The sequence below is a fragment of the Anopheles merus genome, chromosome 2L, assembly GCF_017562075.2.
Source record: "Anopheles merus strain MAF chromosome 2L, AmerM5.1, whole genome shotgun sequence".
In the NCBI taxonomy this organism is placed as follows: domain Eukaryota; kingdom Metazoa; phylum Arthropoda; class Insecta; order Diptera; family Culicidae; genus Anopheles; species Anopheles merus.
The window spans coordinates 12,045,999-12,058,569 of record NC_054083.1 but is presented as its reverse complement, the minus strand read 5'-3'; the positions used below and the strand labels follow the sequence as shown (position 1 = coordinate 12,058,569).

The following is a 12,571-nucleotide window of genomic DNA, read 5'->3' as shown; positions in this document are numbered from 1 at the left end:
TAGAAGCAGGGAGAGACGGCTGGAAATACGTGGAATTACGCAGAGGCGCGAGCGTGTTTGGGTTTCTACACAGTTTCTGCACTCACACAATTACACATGTGTGAATGTGTGCGTTCACTTTCAGTCTGCGCGCTCAGGGAACGGTCAGAATCTCGCCGCATGCGATTTTGCCGCAAGCTTTTGTATGGGATTTGACGTTAATGACAGAACTTACGAATCTGCCGCATGCGGCGATGCGGCAAAATCAAAATCATTTGATATTGCCGCATTGCCGCATGCGATTTCATTTCAGAGGTCAAATGTCTAAAATCATATCAAATAATGATTATCTTTATAAAGAAATAACCAAATATCATAACTATACCTTGAAAAGCTGGAAAATTGAGAAAAATTATTTCTTGCCGCATGCAGCGAGGTTCTGACCGTTCCCTCAGTTTAGTTTTCTCGCAGCGGTATGCTGGTATCGCCCAAATAGCCAGAATTGCTTAAGCAGCTCATTTTGGCACGCTAAAGATCGCTGCTCTAATTCGCCTTTTGCAGTAGATAAACAGCATCAAAGTTCTATGTGGGTCTTTCAAACAGCGCCTAAGCAGCTTCCTTATGCCACGATGCCAGGGATTATTTTTCTTTGTGTCTTATTTTCAAGCAAGCGTCATTGATGAAATAAACAACAAGATTTGTTTCGTTTAAACACATGTGTATATTTTTAAATCTTTTGTATTGATGAAAAACACAAAATTTTACACAATTTACTGATAATTCACAATCACTTCACTCAATATTCATCCTTCAATTAACGAATCTAACTTGTGCAGCAGCAATGAGATTATTGCCGGCGTCAGTCTTTGACACTTTGACAAGAGCCACCTTGTACCGATGTCATGGATAAAAAAGCTATAAAGTTCCACCAAGTTCGGTACGCTTTCTTAACAAGCCTTCAAGTTCTACCATGAACCCTACACATAGTGCTAATCAGCCGCAAAGTTCCAAATAGTACCATGTGCCTGTTAAAAAGCTCCATAGTTCCGCAAAGTACCGTCTATCTCTTAATCAGCCACAAAGTACGACATCGGAACGATTTTTCGTTAAACAGCCCTAAATCAGCTATAAAGTACGAGCTGGCTATTCGCCTAGCTATAAGCTATAAGTACGAGCATCGATGACGCTTCCCAAGCGCCACAGATTAAGCTTAAACGACTGGAAAATTGAATATCCATAGAAAAAAAATGAAAGCTCCACAGCTTCATTGGTTTGATCAATAGATGGCGTATTAAAACTCATCATTATATTGCTATCCTTTTCTTGCAATGTGTTTCGACAAGTTGCATTTTATTATGACCTATATAGCCTTCTAACTTCCTGAGCAAAAATCTATATAAATGGTCGTGTGGTTAGATACGTGGGTATCAACACCAATGACCATTGCTCAAATCTCACTTGCTTCAGTGCTGGTGGTTTCCGTTGGAGTTTAGTATTTAAACAATCGTATCGCCGTTCTAGTTCTAGCGATGCATAACTTCAATGCGAAACCATACAACAGTACAGAGGAAATGAGAAAGCTCTCCTCCAAGCGATGAAGCTCAACTGGTTGGGGTATCCCACCAACAGATAGCGCCACCAGCTTTTTGCTATTTTTAGAATGCATGAGTCGTTTGGCGTCTGCTAAACGAAGTCTTTCTATATTCCGTTTAGGTAGAGAACTTGAGTCGTTTAGAAGCCGTTTAGTGGTCGTTTAGTGGATTTGTGGCACTTGGGTTGCTTGAAAGTAAAACACAAAGAAAAATAATCCCTGGCATCGTGGCATAAGGAAGCTGCTTAGGCGCTGTTTGAAAGACCCACATAGAACTTTGATGCTGTTTATCTACTGCAAAAGGCGAATTAGAGCAGCGATCTTTAGCGTGCCAAAATGAGCTGCTTAAGCAATTCTGGCTATTTGGGAATTCTCGGAATCCACACAATTGACATTTTCTAATTACAGTGGAGCATCGTTTATTCGGGTACCTTTTATCCGGCTGTCCGTTTATCCGTGCTGTTGAAAAATGACAGTTCAATACAAAGATTACATTGCTTGCTGAAGAGGATATTTGAAAAAAAAAAAACCGATTATCAGAGCACATTTTCTTAACAAAACACGCTATTATACATGGCACATTTCCAATATTAACATCGAAAAAACATGAATTTTATAAAAACTGGCTAGGTTTTACCAAAAAATAAAAGGCTAGGTTGTGATAAAATAAAACTTTGACTCCTTATCCGTGTTTTTCGAATATCCGTGCGAAGGCGAGTCCCGAAGAGCCCGGATAATCGGCGCTCCACTATATTATGAACATTAAATTTTAACGGATAAAATTTTGAATTCTTGGCCACAGATTAAGCTTAAACGACTGAAAAATCAAATATCTATGATTTTCGGTAGGATAAATGGAAAATCGGTAGTTTTAGGGTGGTCATCTGTGAATCGGTAGGCATATAAAAATCGGTAGGAATACAGATAAATCGGTATTTCTGGTCACTCTGGTCTCAATGTAGAGAAAAAATACTGTCACACACACCGATGAACAAAAGCCAATAGAAAAGGAATTGTAGTGTACGCAAAGGATACAATATTTTCTGCTAAAACTTATTGTTCAAGTTCATCGTGCAAAATGCCTCTGCCCGGATGTTTTTCGGTACAATCTTCGTCTAGAAACATTAGTGCATTCCACAGCCGGAAAGTGTTTACACTCGCCATTGTGGGGGTTTCGCTTTGGGCTGAAGAAGATTCTCACTATGATAAACATCGTACACGGTTGACACTGTTATGATTATGGTTCTTTTATTTTTGCAGAATGCAGTCGAGCCGATGCAGGTGGATGTACAGCCGGAAGACAACGAAAACAACGAGGAGGACATGTACATAGTGGAAAACCCGTCGATCGATCTGGAACAACTTGCCAACCAGTACACCGGGCTGGCAAAGCTGCACCGGCTAATCTACGTTGCGGACCACTGCCCGACGCTGCGCCTCGAAGCGCTCCGGATGGCCATAAACTATGTGACGACCACCTACAACGTAACGCTGTACCAGCATCTGCACAAGAAGCTGGCGGACAATGTCAGCACGCTGTTTCTGCCCGACGTTGCCTCCCAGTCGACCGGCTCACAAGAGATACCCTCTTTCGATGCGACCTGGGTTGAGTCGAAGAGCAAAAAGTCTGCCCTGAAGCTGGAGAAGCTGGACTGCGATCTGAAGAACTACAAGGCCAACTCGATCAAGGAAAGCATCCGGAGGGGACACGACGATCTGGGTGATCACTATCTGAACTGCGGCGATCTGTCGAACGCGCTCAAGTGTTACTCGCGGGCCCGCGACTACTGTACCAGCGGTAAGCACGTGGTGAACATGTGCCTGAACGTGATCAAAGTGTCGATCTACCTGCAGAACTGGTCACACGTGCTCAGCTACGTCTCGAAGGCGGAGGGTACGGCCGAGATCGCGGAAACGTCCAAGGACAAGGATCCGAACCAGGTTGTGATTACACGGCTCAAGTGTGCCGCCGGGTTGGCCGAGCTGGCGACCCGTAAGTACAAGTCGGCGGCCAAACACTTCCTGCAGGCAAACTTTGACCACTGCGAGTTTCCCGAGATGATCTCGACGAACAATGTGGCAATGTACGGGGGTCTGTGCGCACTGGCCACGTTCGACCGGCAGGAGCTGAAGCAGGTGATTGCGAGCAGCTCGTTCAAGCTGTTCCTCGAGCTGGAACCGCAGTTGCGCGATATCATCTTCAAGTTCTACGAGTCCAAGTACGATTCGTGCCTGAAGCTGCTGGACGAAATCAAGGACAATCTGCTGCTCGACATGTACATCGCGCCGCACGTCAACGCGCTCTACACGCAGATCCGCAACCGCGCACTGGTGCAGTACTTTAGCCCGTACATGTCCGCCGACATGCGCAAGATGGCTACCGCGTTCAACCGATCGGTTGCGGCGCTAGAAAACGAGCTGATGCAGTTGATACTGGAGGGCCAGATACAGGCACGCATCGATTCGCACAACAAAATTCTGTACGCGAAGGATGCCGACCACCGAAGCGCCACGTTCGAGAAGGCCATCAACGTGGGAAAGGAGTTTCAGCGGCGTACGCGAATGTTCATCCTACGGGCGGCAATCCTGCGACGTCATATTCACGTTAAGGTTTGTTCTATCTTCGTTGTGTGCTGTAGCGAGAATGACATTGTAAAGAACCGAATTTTGCTCTTTCAGAATCAGCCGAGAGAAAGCAGCAATCATGGTACGGAAATCTGTGTCCCAGCGAGCGGATCATCGAGCGGTACCCTGGCGCGCAATTGATTGAATCTGGCCGAGGAAGATTTTTTCATTCGCTTCAAGAGAAAATCTAAATAATAAACAGCACGCCACGCGCCGGTCAGACGATTATAGTGCGCTGCCCGGCAGAGGAAGTTTACTGAGCTACGCTATTTGCAAACCGTGACCGCTTCTAAGCAACTGCGTCAGTCAGAAACCTTCAAACGTAACAAGTGCGAATGAAATGATAACAAATGAATTACTTTTGGGCTAGAGGTGAGGTAATGAAGGAGCAATGCGATATCGATGTGTTTTGCTGTCGTCAATTTTTTTTGTCGCATTAATAACTCAACTCAATGGAATAAGATGAATTTAGCGCGCGCTTTACCGATGCAGTCCTAGTAGCCCGTGTTCGTGCTAACTACCTTAAGCTATCCACCGTCGACGGGATATCGAAGAGCAAGGAGGAGATAGAGACAGAGAGAGAGAGAGAGAGAGAGAGAGAGAGAGAGAGAGAGAGAGAGAAAGAACAGAGAGCACACATAGAGCGATTGCAGCTGGTACCACATCAGGGACACCGTTTCGGAAGAAAGCAGTAAACACATTTTAATTGCTTGTGGGAGTGGCTCTATTTATACGATATGTTGAGCGAAGTTTAAAATTTTCCAATAAACAAAATTAAATCTAATCCATTCCGTATTTTGGGTAAGAGTCGGTGAGTGGGTTACAACGCTTCCTGCAGGTCTTCGTATCGTACGGTCCCCGTGGATGGGTTTGTTTTTTTCTTGTTATTCTTAGCAGACTGCTGATATGAAGAGAGTTGTCTCTGAGACGTTCGATTGCATCTCTAACGCCTACTGCGCTCACGCCGTGGGCTAGCGGAACGATCTCGGCGCTTGCTGTGCTTGGACGTATCATGGCTGCGTGAAGGTCCTGCAGCGTGTGGTGAACGCGATCGGCTACGGTGTCGACGGTTTTCTCGTCTATCGTGACCCCTTTCACGCTCCCGCCGATCGCCACCATCACCATTTCGCACATCCGGACGATGGTTGGCCGATTTTTTGCTCTTCTTTTTCGAAGCACGAGTGTCCGGCTCGGAATCAGAAGTGGATGAACTGCTGTCATCGGAGCTACTGCTGGAGCTGCTAGAGCTGGAACGTTTTTTACCTTTCTTTTTGGACGATCGCTGCCGCCGCTCGATTTTTTCCAACTTTTTCAACAGTTTCTTCTTCTGCTTCTTCGTCAGCGAGCGTATGAACTCTGTCTCCGGTTCGGCTTGCTCTACTTCCGGGTCTGCGACGAGCTTGTGTGACGTTACCAGCTCCTGTGCGCTGCGCTTCATTGCAAGACCATCGTCTCGCAACTGCTGCTCCAGCTCACCCTTCGACAGAACCTGATTGGCTTCAGCTTCGGAATGGATTTTTTTCGCTTCACTCATCGAGAGGGAGTACATGGTGCATTCCTTATCGGTATTGATGTGTCCCCATTTGTGGCACTTTATGCAGCGAACATTGCGCACTTGTATGCCGAACCTGTTCCGCAGGGAAAACAATGGGATCAGTTGTGTTGGTCAGTGTAGAGGGGAAACGCAGCAAATACTACTTACGGCTGGTCACGAATCTCCGTGTCTCCCTTGCAGTAGCTTTCACGTGGTGCATTGTACTTGCGCTGCCATTCAAACTTGTACTCGGATTCGTTTGATTCCTGCTCGCGCTCCTTCTTCATGCCCGGGGGGAGCTCGTACATAAAGTTGACGCTCAGTTTGTCCTTACTGTCGCGGCTGAGCATAGCCTTGTTGTCGTGCAATTCCTGCTCCTTTTCATACTGGTTCCGGAGCTCTTCCTGTTTTTTCTTGTACGCGTCAGCTTGCTGCTCCGCCATCCATACCTAGAAAATGTCGCAGTGGAAAAAAAACAAAGATTGGCCTTACATTTCTATTTTCACTCAGCGCACCACCAGATGCTTACCCGTTTGAGATTGTCCCGTGAGGCGGGATGGAAAAACTTTTTGCACATGTAATTGTTAAAACCTTTCCCCATTTTCGCGGATTACTTTTGGATCTTTTAGGTAAAGAAAAAATAAGAAAATTGATAAATTTTGGGAGATAGCTCTTGTTTTGTTTTGTTTAGAATGGATTTTATGTGTTTCACTTTGACAGCAGGCATTGACACTGTGGAAAATCCAAAGGACAAACGTTCCCCGAGGTGATATAAATGTGTACAGCGTTTTATTAATTGCAAATTATTACAAACCACAGCAATGTGGAAAACTTTTATTGAAGAAAAAAGATTTAAATCCTTGCACTATTGATTTATTTTTTCTTTTGTTACATAAAAAGAAGAATGTTTATAATTATTATTTTAGTACAAACATATTGCGCACTAGATGTCGCTAAAGTATTTATTGCAGATATCCAGACACATCTAAAATTTAGAGGGTTGGTTGTAGAGGTGGGATGTCGGAATGGGACCTACCCGATTCCGATTCCGTGTTGGGTTTTAATTCCGGAGCCAATTACGATTCTCGAATCGATTCCGATTCTGGAGCCGATTATAGAACCGATTCCAGAGTTTACTTCGGAGCCAATTCCGGAGTCGTTTCCAAAATCAACTCCGAATCTGGAGTCGATTCCGAATCCGGAACCGATTTGTCAGGAAACAGTATTGGAGTCTATATTCCTTTATGTTTCAAGTATGTTACATTTAATAACATGTTCATACAATTCAAAATCTCATATATGATGATCTCTGATGATCGTAATTGATTTTTTGTGTTATCGAGCAACGACCGTGTAGATCAGTGTCAGTTTTATTCCATGGTACCTGACAGTAAAGAAATTGTAAAGAAACTTGGTTCTTGCATAACCAAGCTCAGTTGGTTTTCTCAGTTATTACACCTCATAAATTATTCTGGAGGTTGAAAACGATACGGCATAAAGATACTGTGGTGGATTGCTTATATCAATATCTTAGTTGTAATCAGGTAGCCATTGGTTACAGCAACCTTCGTTACACTGAATAGCGAATAAATAGAGTTAGGCTGCGCTCTGGCACCAATCGAACACGACATCCGTCTCGAACAAACCCATATAATCATATGGACGTGCACTGTCAGACACAAACAAACAAACAAGACAAACATGTCAAATCCCATACATTTTTCATGTTCGATGTCGTGTTCGATTGGTGCTAGAGCGCCGGGTTAGTCTTAGTTCACTCTTAGAACGGTGTACATCATCTTTCAATTCGGTTCCACATTGGTGACGCCGACGTGATCTCCGGATTGTTAGTAGTTCTCCTGATTCGAAAATTCGTGAACGAGCATGTCTACCGAAAACGTTTATAACGAAGAAACTTCCACTGCTACTGCAGTCGTTTCGTATCAGAAACTACCGGAATTCTGAAAGAACGATCCATCGTTGTGATTTTCACAAGCTGAAATTCAGTTTTTGTTGGTCGGCGTTCGTAAGGATGAAACAAAAATTTATCATATTGTCGCTAAACTCGAACAATCCGTGCTTTGACATATCGCTGATTATGTAAAACAGCCACCTTTGACAGGAAAGTATGAAGCCGTTAAGCAACGCCTCATCTTTCGATAAGAGCTCACGGAACAAGCCAAAATGGATCAGCTACTTGTATCGTACGATTTTGGAGACCTTCCTACGAAGATGCAAGAACTCTTTTAACGAAGATGCAAGAACTAGGTGCAAGTTTTAATGTGAATGACTCGTTGTTAAAAAGGCTATTTTTGCAAAAACTTCCAGCTAATATACGTGCAATACTTAGCATCCACGATATAAATCTTTTGAAGCTGGCGGAGATGGCAAATAAAATGATAGAAATGGCTCCTCAAACATCGATCATCCATGATTCTGTGCAAAAAGATACGACGGAAAATCTAGCAGAAGAAGTTGCTGCCGTGAAAGTAGAGCTACGCCAAGTGAAAGCACGGGAATCTGAGCGCGGTCGATTGCGTTTCACTACTCGAAATCGTACCAATGAAAACAACATCTGTTGGCATCACCGGAAGTATGGAAATCGAGCCACGCGATGTCGAAGCCCTGGCCAATATCTTCTTCTTCTTCTTCTGGCACAACAACCGTTGTCGATCAAGGCCTGCCTTATATCCACTAGTGAAGTGACCTTGGTTTTGGTATGGGGGCACGGTCTATTCGGGGCTTCAACCCATGACGGGCATGTTGTTAAGTCGTATGAGTTGACGATTGTACCACCAGACCGGCCAGTATCATCAGTCAAAATAAAGAGGTGGGTGGATTAAGAAATAGTCGCCGTCTATAAATCTTTGACAAATCTTCTGGTATTCGATTCTTAATCGAACATGGGATCGGATGTATCGATAATACCTGCATCCAAGATCGAGAAGACTCGAGAACCATCGCCGTCTTTACTCCACGCAGCAAACGGAACGAAAATACGAACGTATGGGAGCAAGTTTGTTTCAGTGGAATTCAGTGAATTTTTTTGCAAGTCGATGTTACTTCTGCAATTATTGGTGCCGATTTCATAGTGCATTTTGGTGTTCTTGTAGACCTTGGAAACAGAAGACTTATTGATGGTGGTACGAAATTACACACTGTTTGTGGATTAACGAAATCTTCAGTTTACGGTGTAACAATTATTGCAAAAGATCATCCTTTTCGAGACTTGCTTGTCGAATTTCGAGAAATCACCGTCCCGCCGACAATGCGCACTGAGTTAAGGCCTAATGTAGCCCATCACATTCAAACCACTGGACCTCCAGTCGCTTCCAAACCACGAAGAATGCTTCCAGACAAACTCCAAACCGCTAGAATAGAATTCAAAACCATGATGGAGCTCGGGGCGGTCCTGTTGTACAGTCGTCAACTTGAACTACTCAATAAAATGCCCGTCAAGGGTTCAAGCCTACAATGGACCGTTCCCCCGTAGCAAGGATTGACTATCCGGCTTGCGTTGTAATGAATTAAGTCTCGAAAGCCTGTACAGGCTGGCATATCCGCGTAGGACGTTACGCCAAATAGAAGAATAAGAAGAAATATGGAGCTCGGGATTGTCGCCCTTCCAAAAGCAGTTGGGCAAGTCCACTTTATTGCGCACCGAAAAAGAATGGTCAATGGCGCTTTGTCGGATATTACAGGAGTTTAAACCGGATAACTGTGCCAGATCGTTACCCTGTGCCACATATCCACGATTTTCTGAACAATTTATTAGGTAAGAATTGTTTTACCACTCTAGAGTTGATACGAGCATATCATTTTGTTCCGGTCGAGGAAAGCGACGTTCCCAAGACTGCTGTAATCACTTCGTTCGGGCTCTTCGAATTTACCAAGATGCAATTTGGATTATGCAACGCGGACCAGACATTTCAGCGTTTTATGCATCGGTGATTTGGATTTTGTGGTGGTGATTGTTTATGATATATGCATTGCATCGTCTAGTGAGGAATAACACCTAACGCAAGTGCGAACTGTCTTTAAGCGTCTCAAATCAAACGGCTTGGTACTGAACTTGGACAAATGTTTGAATTTGAAAATTGATGTTTGAATGGTGGAAAAAATTAACATAGGATCGTCGCAGTAACGTTGCATCCCGTTACTGCGACGACCACAGTGTGCGTGCCACTCGATTGTACTGTCAGGCATTTCATGATAGTAGCATGCGATTCGCAAGTGACGACACGCGATTGGAAGCAAATAGCACGATAATCAACTGCAACGCTATAAATAGATGTTATACCAATCCTACTCCTTACAATTAAAAGATAAAGATAAAGATAAATATACTGTGGTGGATTGCTTATAGCAATATCTTACTTGTAATCAGGTAGCCATTGGCTACAACAACCGTGGTTACACTGAATAGCGAATAAATGGAGTTAGTATTAGTTCAATTTTAAAACGGTGTACAGCGTCTTTCAATCGCTCCCAAAATACTCTATTGATGATCATAATTAGGCATGGGCAAAACGATTCTTTTCACCGAACGCGAACGAACTAGTTCGCTCACCAAAAAGAACCGAACGCGAACGACGATTCTTTCGTTCTTTGTTTCATGAGGTTTTTATTCACAAAGAACGCTCGTTATCTTTTTCATTTACCCACCATAGACGCATACTGTAGCCAAAGAAGTACTCATTCTGCGGTTGAAACCAATCATTTAAAAACATTAAACACTCGGCTGTCTGGTCAACACAATCCATCGCAAAACCGACCAAAAACTAGCATGTAAAAAACTAATACGAGCAAAAATGTCTCCTGCATATATTGTACCCCATGCCTTATGCACACTTAAGGATTCTATTAAAAAAAAATACTTAAATATGGATCAACATGATGAGCGCAATTCAGTTCAGTTCAGTTCATTCGCGAACAATGACTAATCCGTTTGAACGGGCTCGATTTATTGAATTGTATAGGTATAATTTCCATACCAACAGAACACAGATCGAACACAAATGAGCCAGTTCGAACGCGTTCGATGAATTCAGTTATGTAGGTACGATTTACATACCAACAGAACACAGATCGAACCAAAGTGGGTAGAAAGGAGGTGTCGTCATGTAGAACAATTAGGCATCGAGGCTTTAGAAAAAAGCACAAAACCAGGATCGACGGCAGTTGTCAAATGCGACGAATGTTGCTGGTATTTAGATATGATATATGAATTGTTTTCGTTTAATACACATTTTTTTAGCATTAAAAATTCGTATTTTGCATCCACACTCCATAAATCGGCATTTTACACGTTATAATGCAGCTGCTAAGCCGGTCTCATGGTACAGTCGTCAACTCGTACGACTTAATAACATGCCCGTCATGGGTTCAAGCCCCAAATAGACCGTGCCGCCATACGTAGGACTGACTATCCTGCTATGGGGGGAAATCAATAAGTCACTGAAAGCCAACCCCACAAGTGCGTTGGTAGGCCTTGACCGGCATCGGTTGTTGAGCCAAAGAAGAAGAATGTAGCTGCTGCCTGTAAACAAATATCGACGGTTGTTGTCAAACTGAATCTCAAAATGGCAACATGCCAAACGCTAAGAAGACACCTCCTCTATATTCCACCTTGGATCGAACACTAACGGATCAGATCAAACGCGTTCGATGAATTCAGTTGTGTAGGTACGATTTACACACCAACAGAACAAGGATCGAACACCAGTTCGAACGCGTTCGATGAATTCAGTCGTATAGATACGATTTCCACACCAACAGCACACGTATCGAACACTGCTGGACAAATTCGACGGCGTTCGAGGAATTGAGTTGTATGGGTACGATTTCAACACCAAAAGGGTACATTTTGATCTCTGACGACCCGTTCGCACGGTGCGAGAAAGAGCGAGAAAGCAATATGATTTTGCACGTTTTATTACCACATTTATGTGTGCCGTCGAACACTGAACGGAACGTTCGAACGCGTTCGGTGTAGTCAGTTTCTTCCAAAAGTCCTGGTCGTTCTTTTTGTTAAGAACCTCGTTCGTTCGTGCATTTTACCGAACTGCTCGAACGGTGCGATTCTCGTTCATTTTACACATGCCTAATCATAATCGTCAGTTGCTAGATAAAACAAGACAGGAACAGTTTGTGATTAAGCAAACGTACTTCTTAGCAGTTTCTGTTTTCCGTTTCTCGGGCCATATACATACTGCTCAATTTGTTACAGGTTGCATTGGGGAAAATATGCCAACAAAATACTTTCGCTTGGTTGCATCCCTTTTCTTTTTGCATTCCAATGTCTGGCCACTAATGTGTAGGGGGAAGCACAAGAATGGTCCTGTCTTTTGTGGGTTGCGGTTCCACTGTAATTGTGAGGTAGAGGTGTTTACATAACTATATACTTAAATATGATTAGTAATCAACTGAACTGCCACTAAGGAACCTACATTATCCAGCATGTATAATTCAGATCAAAGGGTAAACCTTGTGCAATTTACACATGGCAAGAAAAGGTACACATTAAAGCGCTTTTGATGTTTCAAATGTCTTTCACTGGGACACATTCTCACACTGAATAATAAAATATACTTGCACAGTGTTGTGCACACTCAAATCATCGCAAGTCACCACGAGCATATCATTCGTACCACATCTAACGATCAGTGAACAGTTTTAAGGTGTTTCGCCTTGCGACATGTCTAAGCTCAATGAATTTCCGGCCTATCAATTCCGATTGATTCGTTTCTGTGGTGTCGTGGAACAACCATCCTTAAGAAACAATGTACGATGTTTGTTTGCATTTATTCTCCTTTGCTCCTTTGGACCACTTCATGTATGGT

General features: G+C 43.5%; 2 protein-coding genes across 2 annotated transcripts; one reads left to right on the top strand and one right to left on the bottom strand.

Annotated features, from left to right (window-relative positions):
• Window positions 1-2,539: 2,539 nt before the first annotated feature.
• On the top strand, window positions 2,540-4,808 carry LOC121593292 (COP9 signalosome complex subunit 1b). The gene is made up of 3 exons (XM_041915538.1): window positions 2,540-2,672; window positions 2,831-4,180; window positions 4,250-4,808. The coding sequence occupies exons 1-3, from the start codon at window positions 2,649-2,651 to the stop codon at window positions 4,334-4,336; spliced, it is 1,461 nt and encodes a 486-aa protein (XP_041771472.1). The 5' UTR covers window positions 2,540-2,648; the 3' UTR covers window positions 4,337-4,808.
• A 93-nt stretch (window positions 4,809-4,901) lies between these two features.
• Window positions 4,902-6,455, bottom strand: LOC121593293 (corepressor interacting with RBPJ 1). The gene is made up of 3 exons (XM_041915539.1): window positions 6,259-6,455; window positions 5,898-6,178; window positions 4,902-5,823 (listed from the first exon to the last, which is right to left on the bottom strand). The coding sequence occupies exons 1-3, from the start codon at window positions 6,328-6,330 to the stop codon at window positions 5,139-5,141; spliced, it is 1,038 nt and encodes a 345-aa protein (XP_041771473.1). The 5' UTR covers window positions 6,331-6,455; the 3' UTR covers window positions 4,902-5,138.
• Window positions 6,456-12,571: the final 6,116 nt, after the last annotated feature.